General features: G+C 34.0%; 3 protein-coding genes and 2 pseudogenes across 3 annotated transcripts; 4 read left to right on the top strand and 1 right to left on the bottom strand.

Annotated features, from left to right (window-relative positions):
* Positions 1 to 751: 751 nt before the first annotated feature.
* On the top strand, positions 752 to 1,568 carry LOC133667868 (wound-responsive protein GWIN3-like). Its single transcript, XM_062087554.1, has one exon. It carries the CDS (start codon positions 830 to 832, stop codon positions 1,436 to 1,438), a length of 609 nt encoding a protein of 202 aa, XP_061943538.1. The 5' UTR covers positions 752 to 829; the 3' UTR covers positions 1,439 to 1,568.
* A 1,709-nt stretch (positions 1,569 to 3,277) lies between these two features.
* Positions 3,278 to 4,174, top strand: LOC133668182 (wound-responsive protein GWIN3-like). Its single transcript, XM_062087929.1, has one exon. The coding sequence runs from the start codon at positions 3,373 to 3,375 to the stop codon at positions 3,994 to 3,996; it is 624 nt and encodes a 207-aa protein (XP_061943913.1). The 5' UTR covers positions 3,278 to 3,372; the 3' UTR covers positions 3,997 to 4,174.
* Positions 4,175 to 5,949: 1,775 nt separating this feature from the next.
* On the bottom strand, positions 5,950 to 7,455 carry LOC133668626 (large ribosomal subunit protein uL2y-like; annotated as a pseudogene).
* An 841-nt stretch (positions 7,456 to 8,296) lies between these two features.
* On the top strand, positions 8,297 to 8,717 carry LOC133667841 (large ribosomal subunit protein uL2-like; annotated as a pseudogene).
* Positions 8,718 to 18,161: 9,444 nt separating this feature from the next.
* Positions 18,162 to 20,991, top strand: LOC133668449 (xyloglucan endotransglucosylase protein 6-like). Its single transcript, XM_062088306.1, has 4 exons — positions 18,162 to 18,426; positions 18,738 to 18,838; positions 19,424 to 19,617; positions 20,364 to 20,991. Exons 1-4 carry the CDS (start codon positions 18,261 to 18,263, stop codon positions 20,791 to 20,793), a joined length of 891 nt encoding a protein of 296 aa, XP_061944290.1. The 5' UTR covers positions 18,162 to 18,260; the 3' UTR covers positions 20,794 to 20,991.
* Positions 20,992 to 21,196: the final 205 nt, after the last annotated feature.

Genomic DNA, 21,196 nt, shown 5'->3' with positions numbered 1-21,196 from the left:
TTGTTTATGATATATGTTTATCAATCGATCTCTCGAGCCGCCATGATTGTCAAATACAAGATTTAAACCAATAAATTTAAAAGAGACATGACGAACATGCAGCCATCCATGCTTTAATTAATCGAATCTTATACACTTCAAAGCACAGTAAGTGGCTTTGTATTATTCTAACACACCATTTTAAATGAAAGCATTTTATGTTTGAAACTAGTATATATCCACATTACATTATGCTATTAGTTGGGATAAGAGGGACATGTACTCTAAATACCTTTTATTTTAAAATTACAAAAAATTAGTTTAAAATAGTCTAAAAAAAATTTTAATTTTTATATTTTAATTTTTATTTATCTAACCAAACATGTTTCTCTCCGCGCTATTTTTATTAATTTCTTCTTTCTTAAAAAAGTAACTAAACAGTATTCTTTTTTTTTACTGTAATAGTAACTAAACCATGCCTTAATAAACTAGAAATTAGGGACTTGATTTTTTATGGAAAAAATTATAAATCCCATCACTAATGATCTATGCGTTTAAGTGGTCGGATTTTATAATCTAATATAAGCACGAGAAAAACAATTTTGTGGGATAAATCAAGTAAGCAAGTGGTCCAAGAGGCAAGAGCTCCAAAGCCCAAACCTACCCGACAAGTCTCTGTCAGAGGACAATAATTTGTAGTTTCGTCGAGCAAGTGGCACACGTTTAATTAAATTGCAACTAATAATCCAAATCCTTTCTCCCTATAAATTCATGGTCTCTGTTCAATATTTGAACACATCAACAACAAGACTCAATATTGGGATATAACTATTACTTATCAGATTCAACAATGAAGATTACTAACTTTCTAGTGCTCTCCTTTCTTCTCTTTGCCTTCACGGCAACTTCAGTATTTCCTCGTGCCGTTCATGCTGAAGCAGTGATCGATGTCTTCGGTGATGAGGTTAGAACTGGTGATCGTTATATCATCGGAGCCGCTTCGAATGACTTTGCGGTCACTTCCAGCCGTATCATATGCAATTCAGATGTTGTGTTTTCTCCAATGAGCGATGGACTCCCAGTAATGTTTTCACCAGCTGTAGAATCCAACGACAGTGTCATCCACGAAGACAGTTATCTGAATGTGGACTTTGATGCAGCCACATGTAGGATGGCGGGCGTATCAACCATGTGGAAGATTGAATTGAGGCCAACAGCGCGAGGATTCGTTGTGACCACAGGAGGTGTTGCTGGATTGAATCGGTTCAAGATCACCAAGTGTGAAGGTGGTAATAATTTGTATCAGCTTTCTTACTGTCCAATTTCCGAACCCATATGTGAATGCTCATGCGTCCCACTAGGCAAAGTTGTCAATCGCTTGGCTCCCAGTACCATCTCTTTTCCTGTTGTGTTTGTACCATCCGATAGATCTTCTAAAATAGAGTATAAAATGATGTAAGAATGATATAGATCAGTACTGCAATCATGAATGAGGGAGCCCGATTGCCCGCTATGATCATGGATCATGTGTTGGGCATCAAATAACTCTTGAATAAATACGAAGCTCTTTCGCTTTGGCTTTCGCTTGATTTTCACGTTCTCTCCGTATGTATACAAAGTTTGTTGCTTGATGATTACCTTGACTCTCACAGCATTAAAGCATGATAATTCCTTACCTTCATCTTTTCAAGAATTACATTATACATCATCATCAAAATTGCTCATTAATGATATGGACCACGTGGCTGAAACTAGAGCAGTTTCAGACATGGCTCCCCAAGATGCGGATCAATTCATATTTTTTAGTTGGTTCATATCGAGTTAATTTTCTTTTTGTTTTTATTAAAATTCAGTCTAATCTAAATGTCGAAATCATTGGTCGGCATATTAGCTAAAGTCAGGTTTTAAATCAATAGTTTCAGAATAATAATTAGTAGCTCTGAAATCTTATCCAAGTCGGCATATTAGCTAAATTCAGGTTTTAAATCAATAGTTTCAGAATAATAATTAGTAGCTCTGAAATCTTATCCAACAAAGCTCTGAAATCTTTTTGTCGGTCGTATTGGGTTAATTTTCTTTCTATTTTTATTGAAACTTGGTCTAATCTAGACTTTCAAATCACCGAAATCACTTGTCAGCATGTTTGGTCAAGTAAGGTTTTAAATCAAAGCTTTCAGAATTATAATTAGCAGCTTTGAAATCTCATCCAACGAAGCTCTGGATTTGTAATTATCATGTAATGATATAAGCAAATTTCAAGTTCAAGGATACCATATGGAATGATGATAAAGATGTAAAATTAAGAATGAAGGGAGCTGGCTAGAGTATCGAACCAATCTCTTATTCCATGTGAAATGAGGATAAAGACTTTAGCTCTAAAAATGATTTAAAATTAAGGATGAAGACAAGACTACATTTTTCTTGGATACTACATCTTGTCTTGGTTACACGAACAAGACTTTTTTTTTTTTTTTTGTTCTTATATTCTTGAATTACATTTATGTTAGGTAGCCTCCAACATTAGACTTCCTATGCAACCTCTTTTGAACAGCCACCCCTGCGTTTAATTTATATTATAACTTATTAAGCACGAGCAGAACACTTCAAGACAACTCTTTGCCGTAGGCTGTCATTTCTCGTCTTGTAATTAACAGCTCTTCCGACACATCAGCTAGAAGACAATATAATATTGGGATAACTAATATACTGATCTCAGCAATGAAATCTTTAGTGCAAGAAAATAGGGATAGAGTTGAGACTCATTCTGTTCTATCCCAAAGCCATATGCTTTTTTAGGTTACAAATCTAATACGGAAATATTATCCAATTGCAGTGAGTGCTTTTACATTTATTCATCAATTAAATTAAATTACATCATTAAAAGTGCAAGATTAAAATGAAAAAAAAAAAACATATCATTATTTGTGAATAATCAAAACCTTATTTTAATTGAAATAAAATGATTATTTATGTGATACACACTAGCTACTAGAAAACTGGAAAGTAGTGATAAGATTTTTTATGGAAAATTTTATAAATTCCATCACTAATTAATCATCTCTGCGTTTAATTGATCGGATCTTAATTATAACCCAACAAGCACGAGCAGAACACTTTTGTGGAATGAATCAAGAAAGCAAGTGGGCCAAGTGGCTAATCGAGTTCTGCGCGCAAGAGGCTGCATCGAACCTAGACGACAACTTAATGATCAATACGAGTGAAAAACTATAGTTTATATTTTTGTGGAACTAGAGGCACATGTTTTTAATTAATTGTAAAAAATAATCGAAATGCCTTCTCCCCTATAAATCCATGCTCTCTGTGCATTCTTCCACCACATCAACAACGAGAAACAATACTGAGATAATTAACTAACACTCATCATATTCAACAATGAAGATCACCAAGTTTGTAGTGCTCTCCTTTCTTCTCTTTGCCTTCACAGCAACTTCAATATTTCCTCATGCCGTTCATGCCGAAGATCCTGAAGCAGTGATCGATGTCAACGGTAATGAGGTGACACCCCATGCTCGTTATTTCATCGGAGCCGCTTCGGATGATAACACAACAACTCTTGCGGTCTCTGCGACTAGCCAGATCATATGCAATTCAGATGTTATACTTTCCTCAATGAGCAATGGGCTCCCAGTAACATTTTCATCACCAGTTGGAGAATCCGACGACGGTATCATCCGCGAAGACAGTTATCTGAATGTGAACTTTGATGCAGCCACATGTAGGATGGCGGGCGTATCAACCATGTGGAAGATGGAGTTGAGGCCAACAATGCGAGGATTCGTTGTGACCACAGGAGGTGTTGATGGATTGAATCGGTTTAAGATCACCAAGTATGAAGGTGGTAATAATTCGTATCAGCTTTCTTACTGTCCAATTTCCGACCCCATGTGCGAATGCTCATGCGCATGCGTCCCACTTGGCAACGTTGTCGATCGCTTGGCTCCCAGCACCATCCCTTTTCCTGTTGTGTTTGAACCAGTTGCAGATAAAAGCTCCTAAAATCGAGTATAAAATGATGCAAGAATGATATCGATCACTACTGCCATCCTGAATGAGGAAGCTCACTACTGTCATGAGTTGGGCATAAATAAATTTTAAATAAATACGCAGCTTTTTAGCTTTAGCTTTCCCTTAATGTACTTGTTGTCTCCATTAATATAATACGTTTTTTTATTTATCTTGTCACTTGAAAATCATCTGATTACTACGATCATAGTTTGATATCATCTAAATGTTCGGAACCAAATGTTAATTATGCTGTTTTTATTTTTATTCTTTTTTGCATATTTTTAATGGTTTTTAGGTATAATTAAGTATTACTTGACCGTATATTTAATATTATATCGAGAGCTAACAACAACAACATTATTATTATTATTATTATTATTATTATTATTATTATTATTGATTTCAATATAAAATTCTTCCAAGCTTCTCATAACCTGCCCGGGTATATGATGAAAGTGATTTTGAAATAAAAAAATAGGAGGTGGTGCCCATCTTTTATTTCTTTTTTGATGTGATTGGTAAATTGATTAATTTATATATTTAAAAAAATAATTAATTTATATCAATTTTAATAAATATCTGAGACTTATTAAAATTAACATATTTTGATCTCCACAAACCAAATTTTGGGGTTTGGGAATTTACTTTTGTTCGAGAAAGGTATTCGGTAAAAACAAATATGATGAACTATTGTATTATTGTATTTGCCAACTCTTTATGTTGCTTCATAAACATTATCAAAAAATTAGAATAAAAAAATATATATGTCAGCAACTTTATCGATATTGTTTATCTATGAAAATTTCATAGTGATTTTAAAAGAATTCCTCTTCTTTCCCGATCATTTCTTCTTCTTCTTCTTCTTTTCTTTACAATCACAAAAACCCTCTCCCTCCCAAACCCAACAGTCACCCTCCCCTACTCATAAATCTGGCATCAAGAGCACCTCTTCTCTAGTCATCGATCTCAGGTTTGATTCCTTCTTCTTCTTCATTTAATAAACTTTCCACATGTAATGACAGATTGTTGTGCTGTGTTTTTATGGCCATGGAGTTGCAATGAGAGCCTGTAAGTTGTTAATAAATGTTATTGTGTAGGTTCGTTGTGAATTATTTGCTATAAATAATTGAATTTGTATTTAATATCATCTTTTATTTTTGAAATTGTATTCATTGTACTTCTTTCTGTGCCATAAATTCAAGAAAAAATAAATTAAAAAGTTCAAGTCAAACAAAAACACCACCACTACTTTATTGGTATCGAACTTTTTTCTGTGCCATTAGTGGCGGTGATCATATCATAGGAGATAATTATGAAAAAGCACCTAATATATTAAATTCCTCGGGAACTTTTGATAAGATCTTATGACCATCTTTCATCTTGAGAATTTTTCTAATTGGTCATCTTAAAGGGCCGTCGAATTCCATCATTAAATTGGTTTTAGACATTAATTAATAACTTAGTTACGATTTTTTTAGGTTCTTCATCACATTTAGAGGGGTAAATATCTCTTACCTCAAGAATCTTTGCCTGCTAATAACTATCATGTGATGGGCATAAATAAATTATCCTAAAGAAATATCAGCCTTGTGAAAAGATTATTTGCAGACGATTACAGGGACATAATATGCAGACTGCCCGTATATACACCTTGCTTGGCCATTGAATCAGGGAAGGAGTTTGCTAAATGGAAAATGACTTGTTTAAATATTATAGGAATAGTTTGCAAGAAAATTACTAAAAACATACAAACTCGGTAACCTGTCAGGCTAAGACTCAGGCTGCGCAACAGGAGCGATAAAAAGGAGACTAAGCAAATTCATCGAGCAGGTAACTAGTTTCAAACAAAATATGGCAATTAGAAGGATGTTCTTTACCAAAAAATATGTCATCTAACGCTGGACAAACTAAGTTGAAATTGCGAATTGGATTGTGCCAAGTTCTCTAAGCACTCTGCTTTTTAGCCATGAGAGCAGCTGTTCCTTTGCTACGGCCTCCAGTTTGCCTAGCAGCAATTTGCCCAACCTTTTGGCCTGAAACCTTGTGACGACCAAACAGTACTGGCATGCCCAATATGCTGGTGATTACCACTATTGGGTATACGATCAAAGTCCCATATTGACTAGAAGTGGGGAGGATCATGGGTATATAAGGATGGACAAATATCTTCATTGGTATGGGGTCTTTTGGGTATAGTCCAAGAGCAAATTCATGAGGGCTTAAGCCCAAAGTGGACCATATCATACCAATATGGAGATGGGTGGTGTCCATAATCCTTACAAGTGGTATCATAGCCATGCCCCAGAGTTAGCCATGGTGGATGAATCCTCGGAATGTCGAACGAAGATGGTGGGCCCCAATTAGATCACGATGTAATCCATGGATCAGCTCTATTGGATAGGCGGTGACCTAGAAAGAGCAAACTCTCAAGTCTGGTAGTGCTCTCCGGATGCTTCATGGACGTGTTCTAACCCTAACACGGTGAAGTAGAGAATGAAGAATCGTGGTTGGTAGAGAGTGGACGGATGAATGATCGTTTAAGGGGAGGCTCGATGGTCCTTTGTTCGAGGGGAGGATTGTTGAGTATACGACCAAAATCCCACATTGGCTAAAAATGGGGAGGATCATGAATATAAAGATGGACAAATATCTCCATTGGTATGAGGTCTTATGGGTATAGTCTAAGAGCAAATCCATGAGAGTTTAGGTCCAAAATGGACAATATCATACCAATATGGAGATGGGTGGTGTTCATAGTCCTTACAACCACCACCGTGAGGATGTTCAACAGGATTCATTGCAACACCACGCACCCTAGGCCAGTAGTTCCTCTTGACTCTATAATTGTTATATGCATCTCCTGCCTTTATCAATGGCTTCCCAGTCCTGCCTCCACCTGCAACTTGACCAATCATTGCTCGGCACTCCCTTGGCACAACCTTCTTAACTCCAGAAGGTAGCTTGATCCTAGAAAGAACACACCATCAACTCATAATAATTGTCATAAAACACTAGTGAAAAATCTATACAGTAAACGAATCCTCCAAGCAATCTAGATTTTATCGTTTTGATTGCATACAAAAGAATTTAAACTTTAATAAACTTTTTTATTGGGTGAAACTGAATTTATGCATTTGTGTAGAGACATCATGTGTGTAATTATTAGATTCTCATTATAGTATTTTTAAATTTATTATAGTTAATTGGTTTCATTTTGGAACCCGCGTTTCTGAAATCCTAGGAGGATCCGATTGTGTTCTTGTATACTTTGTGAGGATTCCGGTGGCCAAAATGTCCCAGAAATTGCATCCTAAATGGTTCGCGAACTACCAGTATTTGAAACTCTGTCTCTACGAAGCTCATAAATGCAAATCCTTGAGTCCAGCTCTAAAGTAGATGGCCAAGATTTTCTCACCAGTCACCACCCCCGCAAGTGCTAACAAAAGCCATGTTATCACTAACTAGCTTTGGTGGGGATGGCATGGTTAGGGCCATATACTGGGCTTGGTAATGCCTAAACAAAACAATAGATTCAGGTGTATTGAATCTCTAGCCCAGAGTAATTGAGTCAGGCGTCTGTTGGACAATCAGAGTTGTTTGAGCCATGGCATGGATCCATGGTCTCTCGGCTCTCACGCAAACAACTCTTATTATCCTTGGTTGATTTATGGTCTCTCGGCTCTCACGCAAACAAATCTGGATTTGACTTTATTTGATTTTTTTATTTTTATTTTTACATATTGTCTAACCTAATACTTGATTAAAAAAATATATTTTTTCTATATTCATATTCATGAAAGTTAAGTGATTAAAAGAGGTTTCTCCCTCCCTCCCTCCCTCCCTCCCTCCCCCTCCCTCCCTTTATTTTTTCAATTCGAATTTTAAATTCAATATCTAAGAAGAATAATTGATGTATAAGTAATTCTGATATATCTTTGCCGACTCTGAACTGGGAAAAAAAGAGAAAATAAAACAATGTCGAAAAAAGAAAAATTATGTAGACGAAATAGGTTATGTTGTGAAGCCCAAACTAGGTTTGATGAGAATGCCCAACCCCAACTCCAATTGCTTAAAGGTGTTCTTGACAAGGAAGGCCTCCTCTAGTTCAAGGCCAAGCCATTGCCCAATTATGGTTCCCTGGCCTCCAAGCAAAGTCCACCGAGTCTTTTACGTTGAGATCCTTCGCCTGCCGAACAATCATAAAACGTTTTCAAGGTTCTCTATGGCTAAAATCGTAATATCAATTCAAAACCCTTCTTCCTTCTCCGGAAAAAGCCTAACAACCACTCCAATGGGTCGCGTCATCAGAGCTCAACGCAAGGGTGCAGCCGGCTCTGTCTTCAAGGCCCATACTCACCACCGCAAAGGCCCTGCTCGCTTCCGCTTCCTCGATTTTGGTGAGCGAAACGGCTACCTTAGAGGAGTGGTAACTGACATAGTCCATGATCCCGGACGTTGTGCCCCTCTTGCAAGGGTCACGTTTAGACACCCTTAACGATATACGCTTCAAAAGGAGCTATTTGTGGCTGCTGAAGGGATGTACTGGGGCCAGTATGTTTACTGTGGAAAGAAAGTAAATCTGATGGCTGGTAACGTCTTGCCTTTAAGATCAATACCTGAAGGAGCTGTTGTGTGAAATGTGGAACATAAGAGGAGTGCTAGCTTCAGCTTCTGGTGATTATTGTGTTGTTATTGGCCATAATCCTGATTAGGGGATCTACAAGGTAAATTTTTCTCTCTTTTCGTTGTCCCTTAAATGTTTTTATTAATATTAATTTTCTAAGAGCACAATACACACACACACATCTTTAATCTTATGCACCAGGAACGAGTTTATACTTTAATCTGTCCCGCCCCAAGAAATATTTCAAGTTTTAGGCTGATACAAGAATTCCTTGTCCTAGTATAAAAAAAAATTTTAAAAAAAATAAAGCTTAGTTAAATATTTTTCTTGTCAATGAATCATTAGGAGATGACAGCTAGAGGCCTAAATCCAATAAAAAATAAGCCATAAATGATCCATCTGTCAAGGCTCGGCTCACAAATTCAACAAGAACACCAAACCATAGACCCAAAGAGAGACACAAAACAAAAGGGTCCCAGCCTCCTAGGGTTGCTGGTCTCTGACGACTGAACTGCCAAGAAATCCAGGATTTTTGAAACTTTGACTGCTTTCACATTGAACACTTTGATTATAAAGGATCATAACAATATTAATTCTTGTCTTCAAAATCTCAAAATCAGACCAATAACCAGGTAACCACCTTTTACCTCCCTACAACTTCATTGTTTTTGTCTTAACAATCACGCTGATTATGTTTTTAGCTGGGCTTGGCTTCTTTATCATATTAAAAGAACTCAATGGATAATTTAGCAAAGAAAGTTACATAAATGGTGTTTCGTGTGATGCTCGACATGATTATCGGATGCTTAAAGTTTCAAACTTGGTGCAAATTTATCATACATGTTTGGTCTAATATGTGCGTGATCTTGTAATACTGATGTGAATAAATTCTTTTTGATGAATGTGAAGAAAATAGAATGAATCCAACTTTCAATTAAGCTGAAAACGGAGAATTTGAGGTTCATTTGGTTTCTTTGGCAGTAAATTTCATTTTTTAGTACATGCAACAGGAAAGAAATCAAATTTATAATGTACAACGATGGCAGATGGGAGAGCTAGCTGTGGATAAACATGTCAAATACATTGTATCAGTTGAAAAGGAGAGTTTTTTCCGTTGAACATGAAGTACCTTTGTGTTTCCTTACTCGGTCTTTTGTCGACATTTTAACCATGTGATTCGAGTTATTGAACCTGGCTCTTATGATTTTTTGGTTGATTGTGTAACTAAAGAGAAAGGACAGTTTCGAATCTGTGGCGTCGGAGCATCTACGGATGTTATTCCGCCAAATTAACTTTATCACAGCAACCTTTCTTCTAGAGTTACGTTCCTATCTTAAATAGTTTTTTTAACAAATAACAGTTACTTTGTTTCTTTCCTTTAACTCTGATCATTAGAACTTGCATCAATATGTTTATGCAAACAAACTTTCTATACAAAATTATCATACAAACACATGTGGCAGTTCACTTTTTTTCCCGAGATGCCATTCGTCGACCACTAATTGTGAGTTGAGACATCAGTTTGTATGAAATTTTAACTTGAAAAGATTGTTTGTAAACCATTTTCACTATGAGTTAGGATAGCATTTACTGTGGTCAGCTCATTCGTGCTCTTTGATTTCTATTAATGGTTAGGGTTTTGTTCATCTTAGGGAAATCGTATGCTAACTTGTGAATTTTTCTTCCTCTGTTGTTGTTGCAGGACTTTCACTTCTTGAATACCCGGGTTTGGAAGCCATCGATCCAGCTTGTGCTTTGCCTGTTGATGTTGTACATAGGATTTTCTTTGGCAGATAATGTGTTGGCTGGTTAAGCAACAAAGCGAAAACAAAGTCCAAGTTAAGACACTCGTTTAATCATTTCACAGATTGAACACCATTGAAGATCGATCCACACACTTTGGCATGTTTGGAACTTCAATGGAAATAGTTTATCGTGCAATATTTTTGCAGGCTATAGCTAAGCAACATGGTAAGAAAATGTCAGGATTTTGTCTTGTATCCCTGATCAATTTATTGGAGCCATTGGAGCATGTATGATGAAAAATATCGATTATATAAAGTGGGGCTGCTGGTTCTTGGAAGATGGTTTTGGTACAAGTTGCTGTCGTTTGTTCTTTTGTTCCTCAAAACCTTTTTTTTTTTTTACAGTAATTAAGAGGTTGTTTGGTATAGTTTCTGATTTTGTTTTGGTACAACTTTAAATTTTTTTAAAAGAACTTAAATGAAGCCAAGAGTGGAGTTCTAACTTAAATCTATCAGTCAAGTCAGGTTTATAACCATGTGGTTTAAGTGTTTGATCGAGAGTGTTATGATAAGAGGTCCAATGGAACTATTTTTGTCTTCTGTTTCATTGACAACGCCATCGTGTTATAGTTCTCTATCTAACTCTCAGCATAGAAAAAAAGAAAAAAAAAAAGACTTGAAATCGTCAGATGAAAAGGAAAAGGAGCAAGAATTTGAATAATTGATCGAATTGATATTGCTTTCAGAGATTAGGACAAGTGAGAGCCCAGTAAAGGATCCTAAGCATCTTTATTAGCTAGTTAAACACATGCAGATGATAATTGCCAGTTATATATATCAGCCCGTTCTTGATGAAAAAATCATCACAAATAATCCGAAAACATAAACAGCAGAGCATCAATCTGAATCTGAGTAAAAGGCAACGAGAAATGCCAAATCCATAAATTGTTTCCAGGTTGTATCACTACCCAATAAGAAAAAACAGGGTCCAGTTATTTGTCCGCAGGTAAGTGACCCTTGTAAGAGAAAGATATATATGATCATCAAATTCCACAGCTTGGAAACTGCAAAGGAGCTCACGTGTGTCTCATCAAAGCCATCACCTACTCCCACCACCATATTTTAAAAACAATTAATCATATGCCCAGCAGTTCACCTTGCCACGCAGCCATCAGATCACTGAGCTGTAGTGGAGATCCCCACTCAACCAGTGAAAAGAAAAGGTGGTGATTTAAGTTAAATAAGATTTCGAAAACAACTCTTTCCACAAAATCAATGGCAAAATACACTCATCGATGGAATTATATATTTACAGACAGGGAAAGTCCCCGACTGTGAGGCTTGAGAGAGAATATCAGAGGGGGCCAGGGGGGAGATGACCGTGGTGGACAGGACATGTATTCGTCAACAAGCGTGCACTCTACTACGTGCTGTCCGTAGTTATGCCTATGTAAGATTTCTGACACTTATTATTATTATTATTATTATAGATTAGCTAAGCCTAGAACTAGATCCATTATTGTTTTTGGGATGCGATTGATCTTTTCTCTGTTCAGCTGGCTTTTACCGTCACTGGGAGGCCCCGTCTAGCCTCTACTAGAGGCCCCCTGTTTTATTACCATCTTCGACACTTTGGATTCTCCCTGTTGATGGTGTTATTGCGCAGGTGATGTAAATTTTATATTTTTAAATTATTTTAATATATTAATATTAAAAATAATTTTAAAAAAATTAAAAATTTATATTTTGATATATTTTTAAATATTTTAAACTACCATTCTTATCATAATCCCAAATAATATTCACGTTGCCACCCAAATCACAAACATGAAACACCCTTCAAATTTCATCGAATATCTGAATTTTGGTGATAATTTTTTAAAAATATTTTTTAAAAAACTATTTTTAATATCAACATATCAAAATATCTTAAAATATTAAAAAAATAATTTTGAGTTAAAAAAAATTAATTTTTTTAAAAATATTTTTAAAACTTTAAAACAAACTTTTAGCTGTTGATAATTATTATCCTCTCAAGATAATAATAGGTTTTGATCTGTTTAATACATGGAGATTCATTTGTGGTAAAACAAATTAGTTGATCTCATTATTAAATCATACTGAGATTATAAGATTATATTTTATAGTCTTGCCTTTATAAAATATCGGTCGGTTGTTATAACTTGATGGGATTTTTTTTATGCCCGAATGAGGTATGGAGGTTATTGTTTTGAATTATTTTTTTTATTTAATTTAAATTTTATTAGTTAAGTCAGTTTAGTTATTCGTTTAAAATAATTCTGTGTATTATTAGCATTAAATGATTGATATTTGAAGTTATTAAATCAGATTTTCCCCCCTTAGTTTAGTATTATCTAAAAGTTTATCAGACTTTTTTAACGTTACATCAATTTTAAAAAACATGTATATTTTTCATATAATAATAATAATAATAATAATAATAATAATAATAATAATAATAATAATAATGTGAGGGCAAATCCATTTATCGATCTATTCAAATATCGTTATGAATACGATTAATTTGGTTGAACATAAAATTCGGTGCCCTAAATATGAATAACTGCCGACAAAATAGTTAGCGGATCCTTAGAATTACTTGTAAAGGAAATTTGTGTCCAACCTATGGTGGACATATATATTTTTTTAATCTAAAAAAATCTAGATTATAGAATTTTTCAATAAATTTAATATAATTATTTAAATTTAAAAAATTATTACTCGACTCTTTGATTAAATATGTAATGAGCTTATCGACCCCACAACATGGTTTATAAGTTTTACGTTGAATTAGTTTTTTTTATTTCATGATATAAAATACAAAAACTTATTTAATATAAATTCAATATTGAATAATAAAAATTAATTAAAAATTTCACATTAAATTATAATATTAAAAAAATATAAATAAAAAGATTAAAAATTCCGATTTAGCTTTTTTATTTATATTTAGTTTACTTGTCAAACTCATGATTCAAGTTATGGATTCTATCAAATAAATTTTATTTTATTATTTTAGTTTATGAATAAAAAATACAAAAAATTACTCTATCATCAATCCAATAATAAAAAAAAAACTCAAAAAAAATTAATTTACCATTTATATAAACAATTACATTCGAGTCTCAATTTTTTTTTCTTGTTTTTAGTATAATATGATAAGATCGTCCCCAATCATGAACTTAAAGTAGATCATGAAAATTTCATCATCATATTTAGAACTCAATCGCATGAATGGTGCTTATTGGACTAGGATTATTAATATTTTTCATATTTTGAAAAGTTTCCTTGTGAATGGATAAATAATTATTGAAATTGCTAACTCTAATCCCTATTAAAGATAATTATTATATTAAATGTAACTCAAACATATGCTTAAAATAGAATTAAGAAATTTATGAAAATTTAATTCTATGTAATATGAATGGTATTTTGAATTGAAGTGATTAGAAAAGAAAGTACAGCTTTGAACAGCCAGAGCAACCAAGCACTACCATTATTAAACAAAGTTATTAAAAGTTAATGAAAGCCAATTAAAACATTGTCATTTCAAGTTTAAAGTATTTTTGGTATTGCAGTAAAATATTATTTTTTTTAGATTTTAATTTTTATAATATAAATTTTTTAATATATTTAGATTATTTTGATGTGTTGGTATTAAAAATAAATTTAAAAAATAAAAAAATATTATTTTAATATATTTACAAGTAGAAAATATTTTAAAATATAATTTTTACCGTATTTAAAAAAAATAATAAAAAAAATTCAAAATCACACCAGTTTTGATAAGATGATAAATTCACCCGATTGATTGCCAAGTTTAACCTAATAAATTTATATATATATATATATATATATATATATATATATTTATTTTAAAACCAAGTAGGGTCAAGTCCTAGTTGATCCCTTTTTATTTTCTCTTCAACAAGTCCTTGATCCATTGCGACGGCAACCATTAATTCAAGAGACCTTTTGTATTTTAAAAAAATTATTTATTTATTTTAAATTATTTTAATATACTAATGATAATGATAGAAATGAATTTTTTAAAAATAAAAAGATATTATTTTAATAATTTAAAAAGCAAATAGGAAACGTAATTCAAGTCTGTCTGCTACAGCAATGAATAGCTCCTCCCTTCCTCGTCATCTCTGCACAGGAGATGGAGTAAATTCATAGGTTTAAACGTCACATAATCATTAATTCACCTGCAAGGAACCTCCCATCTTCTCCTGTGTAATTTACAGCAGAAAAATTGAACACTGGCCCATGTCAATCAAGCACCAGATGCCAGTCTGGTGCCCTAAAGCTGGCTATCTCGCTGCCATTTTATAGCCCACAAGAATTTGAAAATGATAAAGAGTTTACTGCTCTTAGATATTTCAAAAGCAAAAAATATCCCGTGCCATGTGGAAGAGTTTAATTGGGTTGTCAGGAACGCTGCTAACTCAGGAGAGTGTCATGATTTTCCGGGTTAGTGGGGAAAATCATGACACATGGATATTTCATTTCTATCTAGATTGGAAAAATAGATTTTGTTTCAATGTATGGAAGATTATCTAAAAATACTCTAATTATAGACAAAGATGAGAATATATATATATTAAACAATAACTCAATTATACCCTTTTAGGTCACTTTTGTGTTAGAAATTAAGAAATGGAATGTCACTAAAACGAAAGAAGTTCTATCAAGATTTAAAGATATATTAACGAAAGGGAATTTTTTTTAGATTAATCTGAATGTCCTAACCAGTTTATATACTTCTTGATTAATTTTATAGGTCCTGAAATTAATAACCATATAAATCTTTAATAGTTTTAAGATTTATAAAATTCAAACAGATAATCTTTAAAAAGTAAACTTGAGGTCTGATCAATTAAACTACACTCATCAAGATTAAAAATAAAAAAGTAGAAATTAATCATGATATTACACTAACCTTATTATATAGCATGAAAATTCTAAAAAAGATGGTAAGTATGATTAACATATTTTTACCATCGTAATCTTTGATTCAAGGTGACATAACATGACTATAATAATAATAATCAAATAATTGCGAAAAAAGTTGGTTATTGCAATATTTCACTCCCCTCAAATTTCCCACCACCAAATTCTTGGACCCTCGCTTGCCCATTTATTGACACCAGCATACATTTTATACTTGCTCACGCCATTCACCCTCTAGAACTTTATTATAAAAATAAAATAAATTCTCCTTGATTTGGCACACATCTCTATGAGCATAGAAAACTAGCATTTTTCTTTGGAATTAAATTCCCACCCAAAACTTTAATTAAAACAATATATGGCATTGTATAGTGGGCTTGTACTGTCCAGCTGGCTACAGCACCACCAAAGCAAAACAAAAAAACAAAGAAGATAAAGTGACCTCCTCCCCATTCCCTCCTCACTCTCTCCCACCCTGCAAATTCACTCCACTCCCCCCAATCAGAACAAAAGGAGAAGCCATTAAAGATAAATGGGCAATTCTTGAGGTCTTAAAATAAAGCTCAAACATTTTTTATAGTGAAAAATCACCAAGGAAATATCTCAATCAATTACTATGGTTAATATGAATATCCAAATTCAAGTATATACATGGAGAAATTGAATGATTAAAGTATTTAATTTATAAATATACTAGATAACGATTTTTTTTGTTGAGTTAGATTCACATTTTATTTATTACACTTAATTCTTGATATTGGAATATACATTTATTTAAAATAAGCACAATTCTCTTGGCTATTCAATTAAATCTATGTCAAGCCTAACATATAATTGAAATGTATTTGTTCTAAAAAGATAAAGTTTTTTTTTTATTTTTAAAATTAATGTTTTTATGCTGACTAATTTATATCTAAACAAGATTTATATTACTGATTTAATTATTAAAATGATAGAAGAACACACTATCTAAACTAACGTGCAAACTAAATTTTGATTGACAATATAAGAAGTGTAGCCATTTTTTTTTTTTAGTTTAACGTGGGTGTTTGAGCCAGCTTGCGCGTACCTCGACTAATCCCACTGGCCCTGAAGTTAACGACTATGTAAGCCTCCAGTGGCCATCATATGAGCAATCACAGGGCTCGAACCTGAGACCACAGAGAGAGTAAACCTCTTAATTCTAAGTTCTTACCACTGGACCACCACCTAGATGGTTAAATGTAGCTATTTATTACTTAGATCAATCCTCGAAATTATATACATGAAAAATATCACATATCATTTTTGCGAGACGAAATATGATTATACTAAGAGCGTGTTTGGCAGTGTGGTTGCGGGTGCTTTTCAAATAACTTTTCGTGCCAAAATGCATGCCAACGATGTTTTTTTATTTTTTAAAAATCATTTTTGACATCAGCATATCAAAACAATCCAAAACATACAAACCATATTAAATTTTAACAAAAAAAAAATTTCAAATTTTTTGGGAACGCGGCCGCAGCCGTGTTCCAAACGGTGACTAAATACAATTTTCAAATTACAAAAAGCCAAGTTTCAAACCTAGTGATGACGTGTCACTCCGAGAAGGCGCGTAGGTTTACTAACACAGCCATGAGAGTGTTCTCACTTCTTGCCTGAAAGAACAGTCATCAAATGCAACGAGAGGAAAAGAGGGGACTTTTTATAACTCATTCCGGCAGTGACAACTGGAGAGGACAGTGAAACAGCTGTTCTGTGCCACGTTTCATGATTCCACTGGCTGATATCTGCAACTAATCCTTTTGAACAGCAGTCTTTCTCCATCACACAGTGCCCAGCTTTTATCCAGCTAAGCAAAGCAACCCCTTAACGGCTACATTTTTAACTTTTCAGATTTTTTGTGGGAATTTTTGTCACATTCTCCATCCAACGTGGCAAATGACATGGCTGGGTTGCCATTTGGTTCGACCCGGTGAGCATCCGTCCCGACTAATTTAAAAAACCCAAGTTTAAACCACTTCTTTGAACGTGCATAATGTATTATTAAATTATTTACTCTTATCAAATAATACTCATAAATATATTAAAAATATAATAAAGTCGAACATGATTACAAGGGCAGTTCCAGAAACTTAATCAAATTATTTTATAGTGTGTTTGAGATTTATTTTTTAAATTAGTTTTTCACTTAAAATTATATTCAAATATTTTTGTTTTAGTTTTTTTTACTTACATTCATGTATAAATCCTCTATGGAATTATAAATAACAATTAATTAATTTTGGATGTGCTATTAAATTATTAAATATATTGAATAATATTAATAATAACTTAATTTTTTTTAAAAAATTAATTCTAAATTGATTAAATTATTATACAATTCGAACAAGATAAAAAAGTTAAAATTAAACCAAACCGTTTTAATTTGTTATTATTGTGGTGACATGAAATTTATTTATTGATTTAAAATAAAACATACTAATTTTTTTAAAAAATTATTATGAAATTTAATAAAATTTAAAGTCAACTAAACTAAACTCATTTTAAATAAATAAAAATTATTATTATTTTTTATTTACATTATAAAATTAATAAATTTTATTACACAATACACATAAAAATATATTAAAAACCTGAAAGGCTGAAACCGATTATACTATAATATCAAATAAATTACATCGCTTTTGGAGGAATAGAATTTGCTGACGTGGGATAATATTCTCTGACGTGGAAAATGGTCTCGTAAAATTAAATGACTCGTAGAAAAATTTAAATTAAAGAGGAAGCCAATAGAGTGCGTGTGGGGCTATAAAAAGGCTGTGTGTTTCGGTACTGAAGCATTGCAGAGTAGAAAGCTTCACTCTTCACTCTTCACTCCTTAAAATCTCTGTCTCTCTCTCTCTCTAGACCTTCTTCCTCTCATTTCAATGGCTGTTTCAGTCTTTAAGATGTTGGGTTTCTTTGTTGGTTTCTTTCTAATTGTGGGTTTGGTCAGTTCAGCTAAGTTTGACGAGCTCTTTCAACCAAGCTGGGCTCTTGATCACTTTGCTTATGAAGGAGAGCTTCTCAGGCTCAAGCTTGATAATTATTCTGGTAAATAAACGTTGTTTTACTTGCGAAGGTTGAAACTTTATAGTTTTCTATGCACAAAGTTTGAAACTTTGATTCAATCCAGCAAGCTCCAGTGCTGCGCCATCTTTGTGGTCTTCGTAAGACCTTTTCTTTATAAAGAAGAGAATGATTCTGGTCTGGAATGTCCCATTGGTTCTGTTACTGTACAGTAGTTTTCTTCCAATGCTATCATGTCAATGAACACATTTTAGCCACAAATGTGTGTGTGTGTGTTTGGTTTCTTTGAGGGATTGGCTTCTCAGCATTCACAGACTAATGGAATTCCTTTTCAGGTGCTGGATTTCAATCCAAAAGCAAGTATATGTTTGGAAAAGTAACAGTACAAATCAAGCTTGTTGAGGGTGATTCTGCTGGAACTGTTACTGCTTTCTATGTGAGTATATTCAAGCAATTGTTACCCTTTTTTTATCCTCTTAAGATAAAATTGATTGTTGCGTAGCTGGATTACCCCATGACCATGACCTTTGTTTGTCCCCATTCAATAATGTTTCACCTATTTCATGCAATACACTCAAGAAAAATTTTCTGATATGCGGACAGTTTAATCTAGGATTCATTTGCCTTCATTAGATGCACGTACTGAGTCACTAGCAGAAGTATCTACCCGCTAATTTTATGTCTCCTGAATTTCTTGTTAGTCTACGTTATCTTGCTTTTATTAGCTTAGTACCCCCCCCCCCCCCCCAACACACACACACACACACACACACAAACAATAATTAATTGCTCTCATTGGTTTGAACTTTTAACCTTGGTGAAAGTCAGAAGATTTTAATTTTGGATGTTGAGTGTAGTACTTGTCAAACTGTAAACAGTGTGCATCAATTTTATTTAATTGTATATTACTTGTCAAACTGTAAACAGTGTGCATCAATTTTATTTAATTGTATATTATAGTGTTGACATTGACATTTTACTTGAGGGTTTTGTCTAAAGTTTTGATCTTTCGATGAAACAGATGTCATCTGAGGGTCCATATCACAACGAGTTCGATTTTGAGTTTCTTGGCAACACCACAGGAGAACCTTACTTGGTTCAAACCAATGTATATGTTAATGGCGTAGGTAACAAAGAACAAAGACTGAACCTTTGGTTTGACCCTACCAAGGATTTCCATTCTTACTCCTTACTTTGGAACCAGCGCCAAGTTGTGTAAGCCCCATCACTTTCTCACAAAAGATAGTTTCCTTTAGTCTGTATACTATAATATATATGTTTACTGCTCACAGACATGCATAACTTGCTATATCAAGATCTGCATTATTGCATGCATGACATAAACATAGGGATCTGTGAATATTTGGGGCATGTTGCTTATTCACTGAAGATTAAGTGGCATGCCAGGCAAAGACTGCTACCTTGTCACTTAAAAAGGTAATAGCAGTATGATCAGTTCTGTAGCAACACTGCATGCATCAGGGTACTGTTGCTTGTTTTGCTTGAAGGGATACGGAATACCTCAGTGTTGTTCTGTTCTGTATGTCTGAGGTCATGCCCTTTGGTGCTTGAAAGTTATGTGTGACTAGTGGATGTCACTGGTGTTTTCACAGGACAAAATAGCACAAAAAACCTAACCCCTAAAAGGGGACCGAATCTTGGAATATATGTGCCAAAGGGTCAAATGGTGTTTTAATGGTTCTTGGCATGTAGTTGGTTCCGTACATACAATACAACTGGTGCTGTAGTGTGATTTGAAGTTCTTGTATGTTTCCTGATGGTGCTCATCTTGGCTTTATTGAAACTAAATCTGAGTTCATGGTTAAAAAACCAATATTGTTTAAGCAAAACCTAAATTGGAAAAAAAATTGGATTAATTATTTGTTAATCTAGCATTTGGAGGATAACAAGTTACTGTGTTGAATATAAGCTAATTTTGTCCCTCATTGGTTTGTTTACAGGTTTCTAGTGGACGAGACCCCAATTAGATTGCATACCAATATGGAAAACAAAGGAATTCCTTTTCCAAAGGACCAAGCCATGGGTGTATATAGCTCAATATGGAATGCAGATGATTGGGCTACACAAGGTGGCCGTGTCAAGACTGATTGGAGTCATGCACCCTTTGTTGCCTCCTATAAAGGATTTGAAATTGATGCATGTGAGTGTCCAGTATCAGTAGCTGCGGCTGATAATGCTAAGAAATGTAGCAGCAGTGGTGAGAAAAGGTACTGGTGGGATGAACCTACGTTGTCTGAGCTCAACGCGCACCAGAGCCATCAGCTTTTGTGGGTTAAGGCTAACCACATGGTCTACGACTACTGCAGCGACACTGCTAGGTTCCCAGTCACTCCTCTGGAGTGCCTGCACCACAGCCACCGCCACCACTAGGGACTGTAACAAGGGTTTATAATCATGGAGGAAGGAGGGCTTGGGGTTTTTTAGTACTGTTGTAAAAAGGAGGGGAAAACGAAGTCAGATAAACATGTCCTCCATGTTTGATATCTTGCTCATGTTGTCCTCTTTCAGGTTTTGTTTTGTAAGATAGTATGATTGATTAATAAGTGATTTGTTCTTTCTTTACTTCTATTGAAACATCTTTTCCAAATGTGTTATAATGTGTTCGTAGAGCAAGTCGCCATGCTGATGTAATTCGAATGGGTGCTACTGGGAGACTCTTAACAATAGGGTGGGTACATTTATGCACTGGATGTCCCGCCATTGGAGCCATGGAAATGAAAACCATGGTTGGTGGATGAAGAAAAAAAAGACAAGGTCATGCAAGAAATGGGAC

Source organism: Populus nigra, chromosome 11, assembly GCF_951802175.1.
Source record: "Populus nigra chromosome 11, ddPopNigr1.1, whole genome shotgun sequence".
NCBI lineage: Eukaryota > Viridiplantae > Streptophyta > Magnoliopsida > Malpighiales > Salicaceae > Populus > Populus nigra.
This window is presented reverse-complemented; position numbering and strand designations above follow the sequence as displayed.

Coding starts and splice junctions, on each gene's coding strand:
- LOC133668449 (XM_062088306.1), top strand. CDS start 18,261: ATGGCTGTTTCAGTCTTTAAGATGTTGGGTTTCTTTGTTGGTTTCTTT. Junction 18,839..19,423: donor GAACTGTTACTGCTTTCTAT/GTGAGTATATTC, acceptor TCGATGAAACAG/ATGTCATCTGAGGGTCCATA. Junction 19,618..20,363: donor TGGAACCAGCGCCAAGTTGT/GTAAGCCCCATC, acceptor GTTTGTTTACAG/GTTTCTAGTGGACGAGACCC.
- LOC133668182 (XM_062087929.1), top strand. CDS start 3,373: ATGAAGATCACCAAGTTTGTAGTGCTCTCCTTTCTTCTCTTTGCCTTC.
- LOC133667868 (XM_062087554.1), top strand. CDS start 830: ATGAAGATTACTAACTTTCTAGTGCTCTCCTTTCTTCTCTTTGCCTTC.